Raw genomic sequence first — 12,914 nt, forward strand, 5'->3', positions numbered from 1 at the left:
GTTGCGGAAGTTTGAAATCATAGGTTTTGGTTAAATTGAGGCTGCGTATCATACACGTCGGGGTGTCCCCAGCCAGTGCAAATGCATGCTTAAAGGCTAATTGTAGCCAAGCTATTCAGAACTTCTGGGCCCTTTGCTGGGCAAGGGGAGAGAAAAATATTCCAACGAGACCTACATTTTCTCACTCACATGGCAGTCTCCCCGCTGTGGGTCCGGGAGCGATACACCAGGTTTTCCCAGAGGGAGCTGGAGCAGGGCTGGATTCCGGAGGACCTGGGAGCTTCCCTTCTCCGAAATTCTCGCCTGTCTTTTAAGTATTCACCCTTAGGTTAGAGCACTAGCCTGCCAAGACGTCGCTGTTGCATATCAGGCATCTCTGAGAGGACCCACCCTTGATCTGGACTAACTGGCCAGTCACCAGGAGAAGACTAGAGCGCATGAGGTTAGGAGTGAGGCAAGGAAGAAAGCGGGTCCAGCGACTTCATGTTGGTGGCTTGAAATTGGCCACAGCATTTACACCACAGAAACCTGCATACACTACAAAGCCAGGTCCCCCTCAGCTGCAGGAGAGCTGTTGTTCAAACGCTCACCGGCACACCCCTGGCAGTTCACACACTGGTTCACACACTTCCCCTGTGAAGCAAGGCTCCATCCTTAGCAGATCACTTACTTTCTCCTGATTGTTTTCTTCCCCCCAGTCTTGAGGAGCCAGAGACCAAAAAAAAAAAAGAAGAAAAGATTCTGGCTGTGGCAATGCGTGTTTTAAGCTGCTCAGGTGGCAGAGTTCAAAAGACGTCTGTGTCGCCACGCTCTTTTCTTCACATCTATTTCCTGCCCCAGCTGCAACAGTTAGCACTGAAAAAACAACCAACCAAACAACGACACCATAGTGAACCTATTTTCAGCTTGTCAGTTTTTCCACACTCTCCAAACAAGATTTATTGAGTGTGATAGTCTTGCTGTCAAGTAGGTTTTATTTCTTTGGAACACTTACTGCATCGTAATACATTCACAACTCTGTGTGTGTCTGTCAGGGTCGGCCTGCACCCAGCCTCTCCTGTTTCTGGAGATGTTCACCTCCACTAGCAGCTGCAGCCCTGCCCCTGTGGTTCTCTGACACTAGCTCTCCCGTTACTGTTTTCTGGCCCCTGATTTTGACACATCTGTTATTTTGTGTGACGTCCCTCAGTGCCGACCACTTGCTTACCCTCAGTATACCAATTTGTGACGTTCTGCCTTTGGAATACTCAGAACCCCTTCATACACCAAGGGATTTCTGTGGAAACTAACACAAAGGGGAAGAGAAGACTCTGTTCTGGAGTTTCTTTGGTGTTGGACATGTTCTGTTCCCACCTCGCAGCAAGTCGTTTCTGCCCCATGCCCCAGACAAGCCTTCACTGTGGGACAGCTGCCCCCACCCCCAGCCCTCGTCAGCAAGGAGCAGGCAGGAATGCAGCCCTGTGCAGGCTTGCTCTCAGGACCCATGTCATCATCGGGGAGCAGGTCGTCACTCTTGGAGGCAAGCGTATTATTTAAGATTAAACCATAGAAAAGAAGAAAAGAGCCTACAGGCCGGTTGAGAGGCGGAGGGCTGGACCCGATGGCCTCTTGAATCTTGAGGCTCTGGGTCACCTCACTGCAGGTATCGAGACATGCTTCCTGGGTCACCACGACTGCAGAGGGTCTGCCTTCCTCTGAACTTCGCCACCGTTCAGCATGGTCTCCACAGGTTTCACTTTTAACGCTTACTGCTTGATATTATGAGGTATCCTGGGTGTGTTAGTGCCCAGCTAGATTGTGAGCTCCTCAATGATGGGGGTTTCTTAGAGCTCTTTGTATCTCCTTTGGGACCTACGACAGTGCCTTGCACAGAGAAGGTGAATCATAAAATGTTTTTCATTGAAACAGAAAGTTGCTCAGTAGAGTAATTAGAGAGCTGTGTTGAAAGAGAGGTCTTTCAAAGGGTACAAGTAAAAGGAAAGAGGTGAGACAACCAGTTACCTGTGATGCCTTTAGGAAGAAATGTGCGTTGGATAGAAGGCTGAGCTGGAAGATATTTGAAGTCTTTCCCACCCCCAGATTCTGTGATTCCGTGTAGGGTAGCTGTTGCCAGCACTGAGTCTAGTGATGGGAGACCAATCATTGGTTCGTAGAGATGACTCTCGAGAAGTCACACAGCTTTTCTGTTTGCTCTGTGGAGCAAATGGTCCACAGATCGGGTGGCTCTTTGACTAGCTGACTTCTCCGGCAGCTCACATGACTCCCCAGGTGGAGAGAGAGACTGTGCAAAATTGGCATTTTTGTCCCACTGAGGTTTCAGCCCTTAAAGAAATCTTCCCCTGAAGTATAAGGAGAAGCAGATGGTAATGAGAAAATGTGCACATTTTATTATTCACTGCACTCAACTGCACATTTTTCTTATTAGAATTTTTAGTATGACACCCTGCATTTCTAAAAGCCTAAAGCTGCGAACAATGAAATTATCACTGAAATATTTAAATCAGCTTATCAAATTAGCCAAATAAAATCCAGCAGCACGGAAGGTAGATTGTCCCAGCCACCCACTTTGAAGTCCACTTTTAAAGGGAAGCTCTTCCCCTCAAGAAGGAAGAGGCGCTGCCCTGTGAGATGAGGGCGGGCGGGAGAGCATCCTTGACGAGGTCACATGGAAGCTGAAGGTCGCGCTGGGGAGAGGTGGTGGCGGGAGTGAAGGCATGTGAACACACCAAGACAGTCTCATGTGGGAAAAGGGATGCTGAGGAGGGAGTTGTGGTCTGAGGTACAGAGATGCTTCTTCCCTCATCCATCTCTGCCTTGCTTTGCTGTGTGAGTCATCCCCTCCTGGCCTTACCATTTGCCAGCCCACACTCCCACAGAGACATGTGAGGATTAGCAAGCCGCTGGGGTAGGGGGGTGGACCGCCACAGAACTCTGTGGAAGAGGGGGTGACTACGCCTGTGAATCTTAGGCACAGCACCCTTCTTATTTTCAAGGCAACTTGAATGATCAATATCAGTCCACCAAGGCACACGTGAGTTTTTCAGAAATCATCAGATGCAAAAGCTATTCTTCCAAATGTACATTGGTTCCAATCCAGTATCCTGGTGGCATCTCTTAGACTTGTAGCCCTAAGGACTGGAAGAGATCTTAAAGCCCATCTCCTCTAGCCTCCTTCCTCCATTTAATACTTGGATTCCCTATCCCGACAAATGGTCATGCATTATAGTGGAAGAACTGGGGTTCCAGAATCAAAGAGACCAGGAGCCATATCCTAGCTCCTCCACCCATCGCATCTTTGACCTAGAACAAATGATCTAATCTCTCTATGCTTTGATTTCCTCAACTGTAAATTATAAGCAGTACCAACATTGCAGTTGTTGTGAGAATTAGAAATAACATTGTTAAAGTGCTTAGCATAGCCCCTGGTATTTAGAAGGACTTCAGTCAGTGACAGCTGCTATGCCAGTTACAGTGGTGTAATGGTGTCCCTCCCCAGCCTTCTCTTGAATACCTCTGTGATGGGGATGCTTCTGTTGTTGGGTAGTCTTAATGGTTAGAATTTTCTACTATCTGTTGTGCCCAGTTCTCTTTCCTATAACTTCTTCTATTCATCCTCTCTGGTTCTGCCACTTCTGGCCCTGCAGAACAAGTCTAAACCTTCTCCCAGTAATAACACTACAAATATTTGAAGATAACTTCAGTATTTCTCCTGAGCCTTCTCCATGGGAAACCTATTTGTTCCTTGAATCTTTCCATATGTGACTTGGTTTTGATCTCGCCCAGGACACTTCTAAGCCCCTTTCTGTAGTATATGAGCTTCTACGGAAAGATGCTAGCCAGCCACAGGGAAGATGCAAGTCTTAGGTTCCGTCCACACTCAGTAAGTCTGACTGTGTCCATAGCTCCTATGAACATTCCAGTGCATACCCTGCAAATGTATTTCAGTTTCTCCTCCTTTTTACCATAGTGTACAGGAACACGAACACTATGCAAGGAAAAGTGTGTTATAAAAACTATATTGTCAGTGCTTAATTGAAAAGTTGCACTTCCCTAATTGTGGTAGATTTGATTGCATTATTGCTCCCCAACTGGCAGTTTTTACCTTCTGTGTGTCAGTGAACTTTTCCAGTTGACTCTGAGGGTCCTGCTCTTTGACTTGAGATTCAGCAGTGACTGTCTTTGGCCAACAGAATAAAGCAGAAGTGACAGCCTGCAAGCTCCAAGCCTAGGCCTAAAGGGCCTTGGATACTCACAGTTGCGCTGCAGGGCCCTGCCATCACCACGAGAAGGGCATTCCCCCAGCTGGCCCACTGGTCCAGGAAAGCGAGGTGGGGTGGCATGTAGACTAGAATCCCCAGCAAAGCCCAGCCAGTGTCAGCCAACCCCCAGCCAACTCACAGACACTTGAGGGAAAAAAATTTACTGTTTTCAGTCATTGAATTTGGGGGTGGTTTGTTATGCAGAATTTTGGTGGCAAGAGATAAATATTAGAGAAATTATGTAGGTCAGAAAACATAGAGATAGCAGGACTAACCCTACTTCACCAGCGTATAAGCTTGGAATAATGAAAGATTTACAGAACTACAACAGGCTGGATGAATACTTCATAAAAATGATTTATCAAATTGTAATTTTATTTCTTTTATAAACTGTGTCGGAGGAGAAAATAAGGATGTATATGATACATCATTAATGAAATAACTAATGAAAAAAGCAAACTCAATATCCAAAGATGCGTGAAAAGTTAAGGGGTCCCCTGTTTGGTATAGTTCACTCAATTACTCATCCGGTGTTTAATGAGTAAGTGTCATGTATCAACACTGTTCTAGACCCTGGAGATATAGTTGTGGGAAAAACAGACAAGGTCAGGCTTCATGAAGCTTATATCTCTAGTGGAGACTCAGAAAATAAAAACTAAACAAACAAAAAAAGATAACTTTATATCATTGATAAGTGCTGTGAAGAAACTCAGGCAGGGTCATGGCCACCTTAGGTAGTTTAAGGAAGATCTTTCTGAGGATGTGACATTGAAACTAGACTAAATGACATGAATGGGCCAAGGGAAGAAAGACCACATTGAAGGAAGTAACAACTGCAAAGGCCAGGAGGTAGGAATGAGCTTGGAGGGTTTGAGGTATAAATAGAGGTGTTGAGAGGAGCCACATGGTATGAGATGATGTGGGAGATATTAAAAGGGGTCAGAACATGTAGAGCTCTGTTGGCCATGGTGAGGAACTGGTGTTTTATTTCAAGGGTAATGGAATACATTACAGTTTATTAAACACATGACCAATTTATGGGTTTTCGGAGCTCACTCTTGGCTGCTGTATAGAGAATGGATTACGGGTAGGTGGGCAAGAGTGAAAGCAAGAAGGTCAGTTAGGTCATCATGGTCATGGCTACCACCAGTATGATGGCAGGGATGGGGGAAATGGAAAGGTTTGAGATATGTTTTGAAAGTAGAATCAAGATTTGCTCATGGATTGGGTGTGAGAAAGAGTGAGAAATGGAGGATGACTCCTAGGTTTTATGTTTGGATAACTGAGAGGGTTATTCATGGAACCTTTTCCTGAGATGAGGAAGAATGGAGGAGAAATGAATTGGCAGGAGGGAGAAGTCAAGAGTTTCGTTTGGATGAGTTAAGTTTGAAATTAGACATCTTTGTGGATTTACCAAAAAGGATGTTGGACATATGAATTCATTACTCAGGGCTAAAGATATATGTTGGGCAGTCGTGCGCATGTTGATGGTATTTTAGCCAAAGGACTAGATGAGTTCACCTACCTAGAAAAAAGTAGTTAATTTTTTTTTAATTTAAAAACTAAGAAGTTTTAAATTTTAAAAATTGTTAGAAAAAAGAAGTGGGAGGCTAAGCCACAGAGCACAGTGACATTTAAAAGCTCAGCAAAGGAAGAGGAGACAGAAGAAGAGCCTGAGAAGGAAGCTGAGAGAGTGTGATGTCGTGGAACATGCCAAGAGAAGAGCGTGTTCCAAGAGAGGGAGTTGTCAACTTGGGCTGGGTTGGGTTGGGTTGGGCTGGATGCAACTTGAGTCTCTAAGATGAGGACAGAGGAATAAAACACTTGAATTTTTCAATGCAGACCTGGTTGGTGACCTTGAAAATAAAACATTTAGGGAATAATAGAGGTAGAAGTCAAAAGGAATGATTAGAAATGAATGGGAGGCGAGGAATTGATGACAGTGAGGTTTTGCTAAAAAGGGGAACAGAATGGAGAGGTTGCTAAAGAGGATGAGAGTTGAAGGTTTTGTTTTATTTCATTTGGTTTTGGTAGGAGATTCTGGGACATGTTTAAATTCAAATGGCAGTAAACCAAAAGAGAGAGAGAGAGAAGTTGATATTGGTGGAGAGAAAGTAGACAAAGACAGTGCCAATGTCCTTAAGAAAAAAAGGAGACCCAGAGCTAGTGAAAGTGTTGGCCTCTGAAGTGCCTTCTCTGGTAACAGAGGAAGGTAGGCAGTAAGGGTAATAGAATGCGGGGAGATTGGTGGGTTTGGTGATGGGAAGTTAAGTGATCCTGTCAGTTCGCTTATATTTTCTCAGTGAACTATGACTTTAGGTATCATTTGAGAATGAGCCAGGACTTCTGAATCCCAAGCCTGAATGCACTATGTCCTTCATTTACCATTTGGTACCCTTGGAAAGAATGAAAATGACAACCCCTTTTGTATAATGTATTTTGAAGAGCTGTCAAATGAAAAACAACTCATGTATATTCTTTCATTTGATATTTTCTCCTGAATCATGCACGTTCCCAGCAGGGAACAGAAGTCACATGGTTTGTTGAAATAAAGACATTTTAATGACAGGGAACTACTTACAGGGAGTGGGATTGAGAAATACTGCGCCCAGAGACTATCAACAGCCAGAAGTCATAACTACCCTTAGGACCAAAGAGTCAAGGCAGTTTAATAGTACTAGATCACCAGTGAGAGCTGGTGCCCTGAAAGAGGGGCCAATCGGCATGATCATTCATCCAAGAGACCTGTAGCTACCATCAGGGAAGTGGTGCTAAAGCAGAGAGGGAAGGAGAAAGAACTATCCTGACTTCTCTCTTCTCCCATCTCTTGCTGATGCTTCCCGATGGCTGAACCGGGAAGCTGGCTGGTAAGGGAGCCTGGCGATGCCGTCCACGGTGAAGGACAGAGAATAGATCTGGCAGCAAATAAGCAGCACAGCCTCTAGCACTTTTTGTCATAAATGTTGAAAAGATTTTGAGAACCACTCCAGGGGGAATCTTTATACCCAGTGCCAGTGTATGGAATGCATCTTGTTGTTTGGTACCAGCGAGATTTGGAAAACCCAACTAAGGCACTAACCATGCTCTTTGATACAGATCATCATGGATGCTTGTAACTCACCCATACTCTCCAAAAGGCATGTTTACCCACAGCCTTCCTCCTTTATTTCCATCCAGAGGCACATTGCCCGTTAAACTAGGGAAGCTTACATTTCAGGGCTCTTCACTTGCACGAGCCCCTTCCAAGGCCATGGCACAGCCCTAGAAGTGTATTCGTATGGTCGTATGGTTTTGTGAAATTTGCAAAACTAAGGTGTTTTAACTGTCCTCTATTAAGACTATAACTTTTTTCACTCTGACCCTAGAAGGGACTTCCTCCTCCCCCCATTTCATGCCCTTTAGGCACCACAGACTGAATCTGCTTCTGCTTTTGACAGAGACTCACATGTACCCATGCAAATTTTATCCTTTTCCCAAGATGCTACCACCTTTCTAGGGGAATGGTTAATGAGCATCAAAATGGACATCTGGGGAAGGGGAGAATGCAGCAGGATGAGAAAAGCAAAGGATGAAAGGATGTGTGGCGCTAAAGCCTGTGGAGGGAGGGCGCTGTGCCTGCAGAACCCACAGCCCGCCTTCCACCCTTGCTCGAGTGATGGGGGTTGGCAGGTGTCCCACTGGGTAGCGAATTCCTCTTGGGGCCTTGCTCAGATGCTGCTCTTTGTTTTCAGATGCGGATGGAAACCTGTGTCGAAGCAACCAGTTGTTGCAAGTCATGCTGACCATGCACCGAATTCTCATTTCCTCTGCTGACCTGCTCCGAAAAGTTATCACCCTATATCCTTTGGCACAGTGGCTGGCAGTCCCAGAATGGGATTCCTTCAAAAGTATCTTGAAAATTGAAGTATGCTTTCATTTTGATTGGTTTGGCATAACCGTGAGTGGTTAATGGGTCCTTGTGTCCTTTCAGGGAATTGTGTGTGTGTGTGTGTGTGTGTGTGTGTGTGTGTGTTCACATATATATATATGTATCTTTTGTTGGGTGGGGCAGTATTGTCGATGCTGATTGCTCTGGGAAGAAGTAAAAGGAATCAACATGCAGACAGTCTTCTTGGTAGCTTTTGCTTGTGAGAAATATTTTTCCTGTAAATTAATCAAAATCGATATTCAAATGGACAAATTGAATTGCAAATTGTGCAAGTGACAAGAGTGCAGGCGTGACTCAAGTGATAAAGTGCGGTCTGGCTTTCCTGTCCAATTCTTCAACCTGCCCCAGGTTCTGAAGAGAGCTTCCCGATGCCAGAGTATCTGGAGAGGCTGCTGGTGCCTTTTTGCTCCAGGCAGAGGCCCTGGCTATGCACAAAGTACACCCTGCTGGATTCTAACCTCCTTACGTGGTGTGAATTGAGTTGAGTAGAGAAAATGTCTGCCTTCTCCCCGCTCACCGATGACTGATGACACTGGAGGCTGGAGGTGGGGTGAGACTGTTTAGCACCTTGAAGCCCAGGTCCCTGGCACTGAGTCACGCTTCTATAGCTGTTCTAATCCTTTACCACTCAGTCCCCGGCCCTCTGTTTTCATCGAATGGCACACAAAAAAATAGAAGCCATCAGGACTGAATCTCATCTCTAAACCTACTGGTAAATCTTAACCTGTCATCTCAGAGGAGCTATTTCCAGTGGCATCCCAAGGGCGCAGACATGGGAGGGGTCCACATAATAAGAGGTGCAGATAATAAGTGGGTGTCTGGTCTGCAGAGAATTTTATAACGTTAATAAAAAACAGACTCCAAGTTGGTCTACTTTTTATTAACTCCACGTACCAGCAATGCTAAACATCAGAGATTAAATACTCCTCACTGAAAAGACTCGTTGCTCTAAGGACCGAATTGTACCTGGGGTGCCTATCTTGCCACGAATGCCTGCCCCACCTCACACGGTGGAACCCGAGCCCTCTTCCTCCCGTCCTCCCTCCCGCTCTCACAGAATCTTTCTCTGTTGCGTATCTCCCATCTCCTGTCCTTTTAATCCCCACCTCTTCATTGGCACCTGTCCCTCAGCCTAAAACACATTTAAGTCTCCCTAACCTAAAAGTAAACTCTCAACCCTGCCTCCCCTGCATTCCATTGTTAGGGTTAGAAATGTGATGCGCAAACTTCTAAAAATATTCCGCACTTGATATCTCCTCATCTCTCAACTCCCACTCACTCCTTAACTCTACTGTGGCCTCTACCTCTGTACTCAGACTTTCCTCTGATGTCACCAGTGACCTCCAAGTTGCCAACCCCAAAGGCTTTTTTTCCATCCTTGTTTACAGCAACCTCCCTGTAGAAGCATTGCTGACGGCCCGTGCCTCCCCAGACTCCCCCCAGGGCTCCCTTCTCCAGGGCTGTTGCCTCTCCAGCTGTCCGTCCAGCCTCTTGGACTAGCTCAGAGATGGGGATAACACCCTGGTTTTCTTCTCCCTTTACTCTCCCTGTGTTATTTCTCACCAGGATTTCTACCACCATTCCTCTGTGTTGATGACTTTCAAGTCTATATTTCTCTAACCCAAATCATTTTTAAAAAGCTGTTTGGACTACTTTGTCCTGCAGAAACTTCAGTCTTACTAAGCTCAAAACTTAACTCATTAACTCACCACCTCAACTACTGCTGCTACGTCAGTTCTGCTTTGACACCTGTATTTTCATTATCAGTTTCAGGTAACAATATTGTTACCCATCTGATTGCCTAAAGCAGCAACATCAGAAGCACCCTCCACTCCCCCTGCCTTTCATCTCCTGCAGAGCCATCACCCAGTCTCAGGGTTTCTTCTTCAGAAATGCTGCTTATCTGTTCTCTTCTGTCCGTTCACATGCTTCTACCCTCATCTGGGCCCTCAAGGTCTCTTCCTCGGCCCCTGTCCCGTACTGGGCTCCTCATCTGCACAGCCACCCACCTCCCTCATCATCCACCTCTGACGTTACTTTCCTGAGAAGCAGACCAGGTAGGCTGTTGCTTCAGGGCCTCTGCAAGTAGAGCGGTGATGTCAGACTCCTCACTTGCCAGGAAACGGCCCTCCACAGTCCCACCCCACTGCCCCTCTGGCTCCATCCTCTGCTCTCTCGGAAGCCCCGTTCGCACCACACGGCACTTCTCAACACACCAGAGTGGAATGGGCCCTTTTCCTCGTTAGTTACATAAGCTCACATGCTTTCCTGTTGCTTCCTGCTTTTCCATTGTTAAAAGAGAGAGAAAAAAAGAATTTAACAACATGCTTTGAAGAGTTCAGATGCCTGAAAAGCACAGGCAGAACTGTCCCCGGACGTCATTGCCACAGCTCTGGCTCTGAGGAGAAGGAAAGATGTGGCGCCTGAAGCTTCCAGCAAACAGTAACAATTACCCCGGGTCAGCCGACGCCTGAGCCCCGTATTACTGGCCTGCAGGTGCTGCCCTTTGCTTCATCTCAAGTGAGAGAGCAGGCACCTGCCTCCCTTGGGGCCACCCCAGCTGTGGCAGAGGGGATCGGTGACCCTGGAGGCTCTGCCCTCCTGCGTGGCGTCCCACCTGCCCCACGGGCTCGGGGCTGGCGTGCTGCAGACCGACCTGCTGGGGTTACACAGCTTGCTCTGCACACAGGAGCCGGGCTGCACATGTGAAGAGAGGGGTAAGGAGCAACCAGGAGGAAGATCAGCTCCACAGTAAAAGGCACCATGTTGATTTGAATGTCCACCCAATTTTTGAAGGGGAAAAAAATGGGTTTTTAGTGTCCCTTCCTCATTAAAAAGGGAGAAGATAAAAATGTCACCAACTATCAATAATAAAAATATAGACTCTTAAGACGTATTTATCTAGAATGTGCCTGTGCTTGAGTCTCTTTGCATTGAAGGGAGGGATTTCCTCAGCAATGTGGCACAAAAGAAGTGTAAATTCATCCCATTCTCTACCTTTTATGCCCAAAGCAAGGCAGGCGTCAGGACCTTTACTTCATGAAGCTCGCCATTTGCTTGGGCTTATTTTTATATTGATTATGTTTGTCGATGTGTGTGTGGTTTTGTGTTCTTGTTTTAGCGCTCTCAGGAACAAATTTTATCAGCAGTAAATCCATCAAAAATTAAGTCTTTTAAATTAAAGTCTCTAGGAAAAGCACAAATTTCACAACCGTAGTTTTTTTCTAGGGGTTTGTTTAACTTGCAGATCTTACCATTCTTTCTTTAAGTCTACAATGTCCCACCCAGCATTTTTAAGGGACCTTGAAAACTGTTTCGTTAATTGGAACAATTCCAATTAATTAAATACGTCCAATGGTTTTAAACTACAGTTACAGATTTTTATTATTTTTTCTTCCAGTTTTATTGAGATATAATTGACATAAAGCACTGTATACATTTAAAGTTTAAAGCATAATGATTTGATTTACATACATCATGAAGTGAATATCTGTCATCTCATATAGATACAAACTAAAAAATGGAAAAAGCTCTTCTTGTGATGACTCTTATTCTTAGAATTTTCTCTTGGAATTTACTCTCTTAGCAATTTCCATATATAACACAGAGCAGTGTTAATTATATTGATCATGTTGTGCAGTACATCCCTTGTACTTATTTATCTTGTAACTGGCAGTTTGTACCTTTTGATCACCTTTCTCCAAGTCTCCCTCTCCCCACCCCCTGCCTCCGGTAACCACAAATCTGATCTCTTTTACTATGAGCTTGTTTTTTGAAGTATAATTGACCCACAACATTCTGTTAGTTCTGTTACATAATGATTTGATATTTCTATACATTTCAAACTGATCGCCATATTAAATCTAATTATGATATGTCACCATACAAAGATACTACCTAGTTACTGACTATATTCCCCACACTGTACATTTCATACCCATGCCTCACTTATTTTGCAGTTTTGTACCTGTTAATCTCCCTCACCCATTTCTTTCCTCCCTGTACCGTCCTCCCCTCTGGAAACACTTATTTGTTCTCTGTACCTATAACTCTGTTGTTTGCTTTGTTTTTTTAAATTCCGCATGTAAGTGGAATCAGACAGTGCTTGTCTTTCTCTGCCTGACTTATTTCACTTAACGTGATACCCTCTAGGTCTCATCTGTGTCATTGCAAATGGAAAGATTTCATTCTTTTTTATGGCTAAGTAATATTTCATTGTGTGTATGTGTGCATAGCACATGTCCTTTATTCATTCATCTGTTGATAGACACTTAGTTGTGCATATCTTGGCTATTGTAAATAACACTGCAGTGAACACAGGGCTGCATATCTTTTCTAATTAGTGTTTTTGATCTCTTCAGATAAATAGCCAGAAGTGGAATTGCTGGATCATATGATAGTTCGATTTTTAATTTTTTGAGGAACCTCCATACTGTTTTCCATTTCCACCAGCAGGGCAGGAGGGTTCCCTTTTCTCCACATCCTCGCCAGCGCTTGTTATTTTTTGTCTTTTTGATAATAGCCATTCTGACAGGTGTAAGATGTTGTCTCGTTGTGGTTTTGATTTGCATTTTCCTGATGATTAGTGACGTTGAACATCTTTTCATGTGCCTGTTGGCCATCTGTATGTTTTCCTTGGGAAAATGTCTATTCAGCTCCTCTGTGTGTTTTTAAACAGGTTGTTTATTTTTCTTATGTTGAGTTGAATGAGTTCTTTGGATATTTGG

The 12,914-nt window shown here is 44.7% G+C and overlaps 1 protein-coding gene across 5 annotated transcripts in view; it reads left to right on the forward strand.

Annotated features, from left to right (window-relative positions):
* Window positions 1-12,914, forward strand: part of RASGRP1 (RAS guanyl releasing protein 1) — an 80,859-nt gene that overhangs the window by 35,800 nt on the left and 32,145 nt on the right. For 2 of the 5 annotated variants that reach the window (XM_072962699.1, XM_072962695.1), the window contains exon 3: window positions 7,991-8,096. The exons of 1 other annotated variant lie outside the window; for it this stretch is intronic. In XM_072962699.1, coding sequence (XP_072818800.1) covers window positions 7,991-8,096 — 106 coding nt within the window. Of the gene's footprint in view, window positions 1-7,990; window positions 8,147-12,914 lie in introns of those variants that run through there. 2 more of the 5 variants (XM_072962696.1, XM_072962697.1) reach the window with 2 other exon arrangements.

The sequence above is a fragment of the Vicugna pacos genome, chromosome 6, assembly GCF_048564905.1.
Source record: "Vicugna pacos chromosome 6, VicPac4, whole genome shotgun sequence".
Lineage (NCBI taxonomy): Eukaryota > Metazoa > Chordata > Mammalia > Artiodactyla > Camelidae > Vicugna > Vicugna pacos.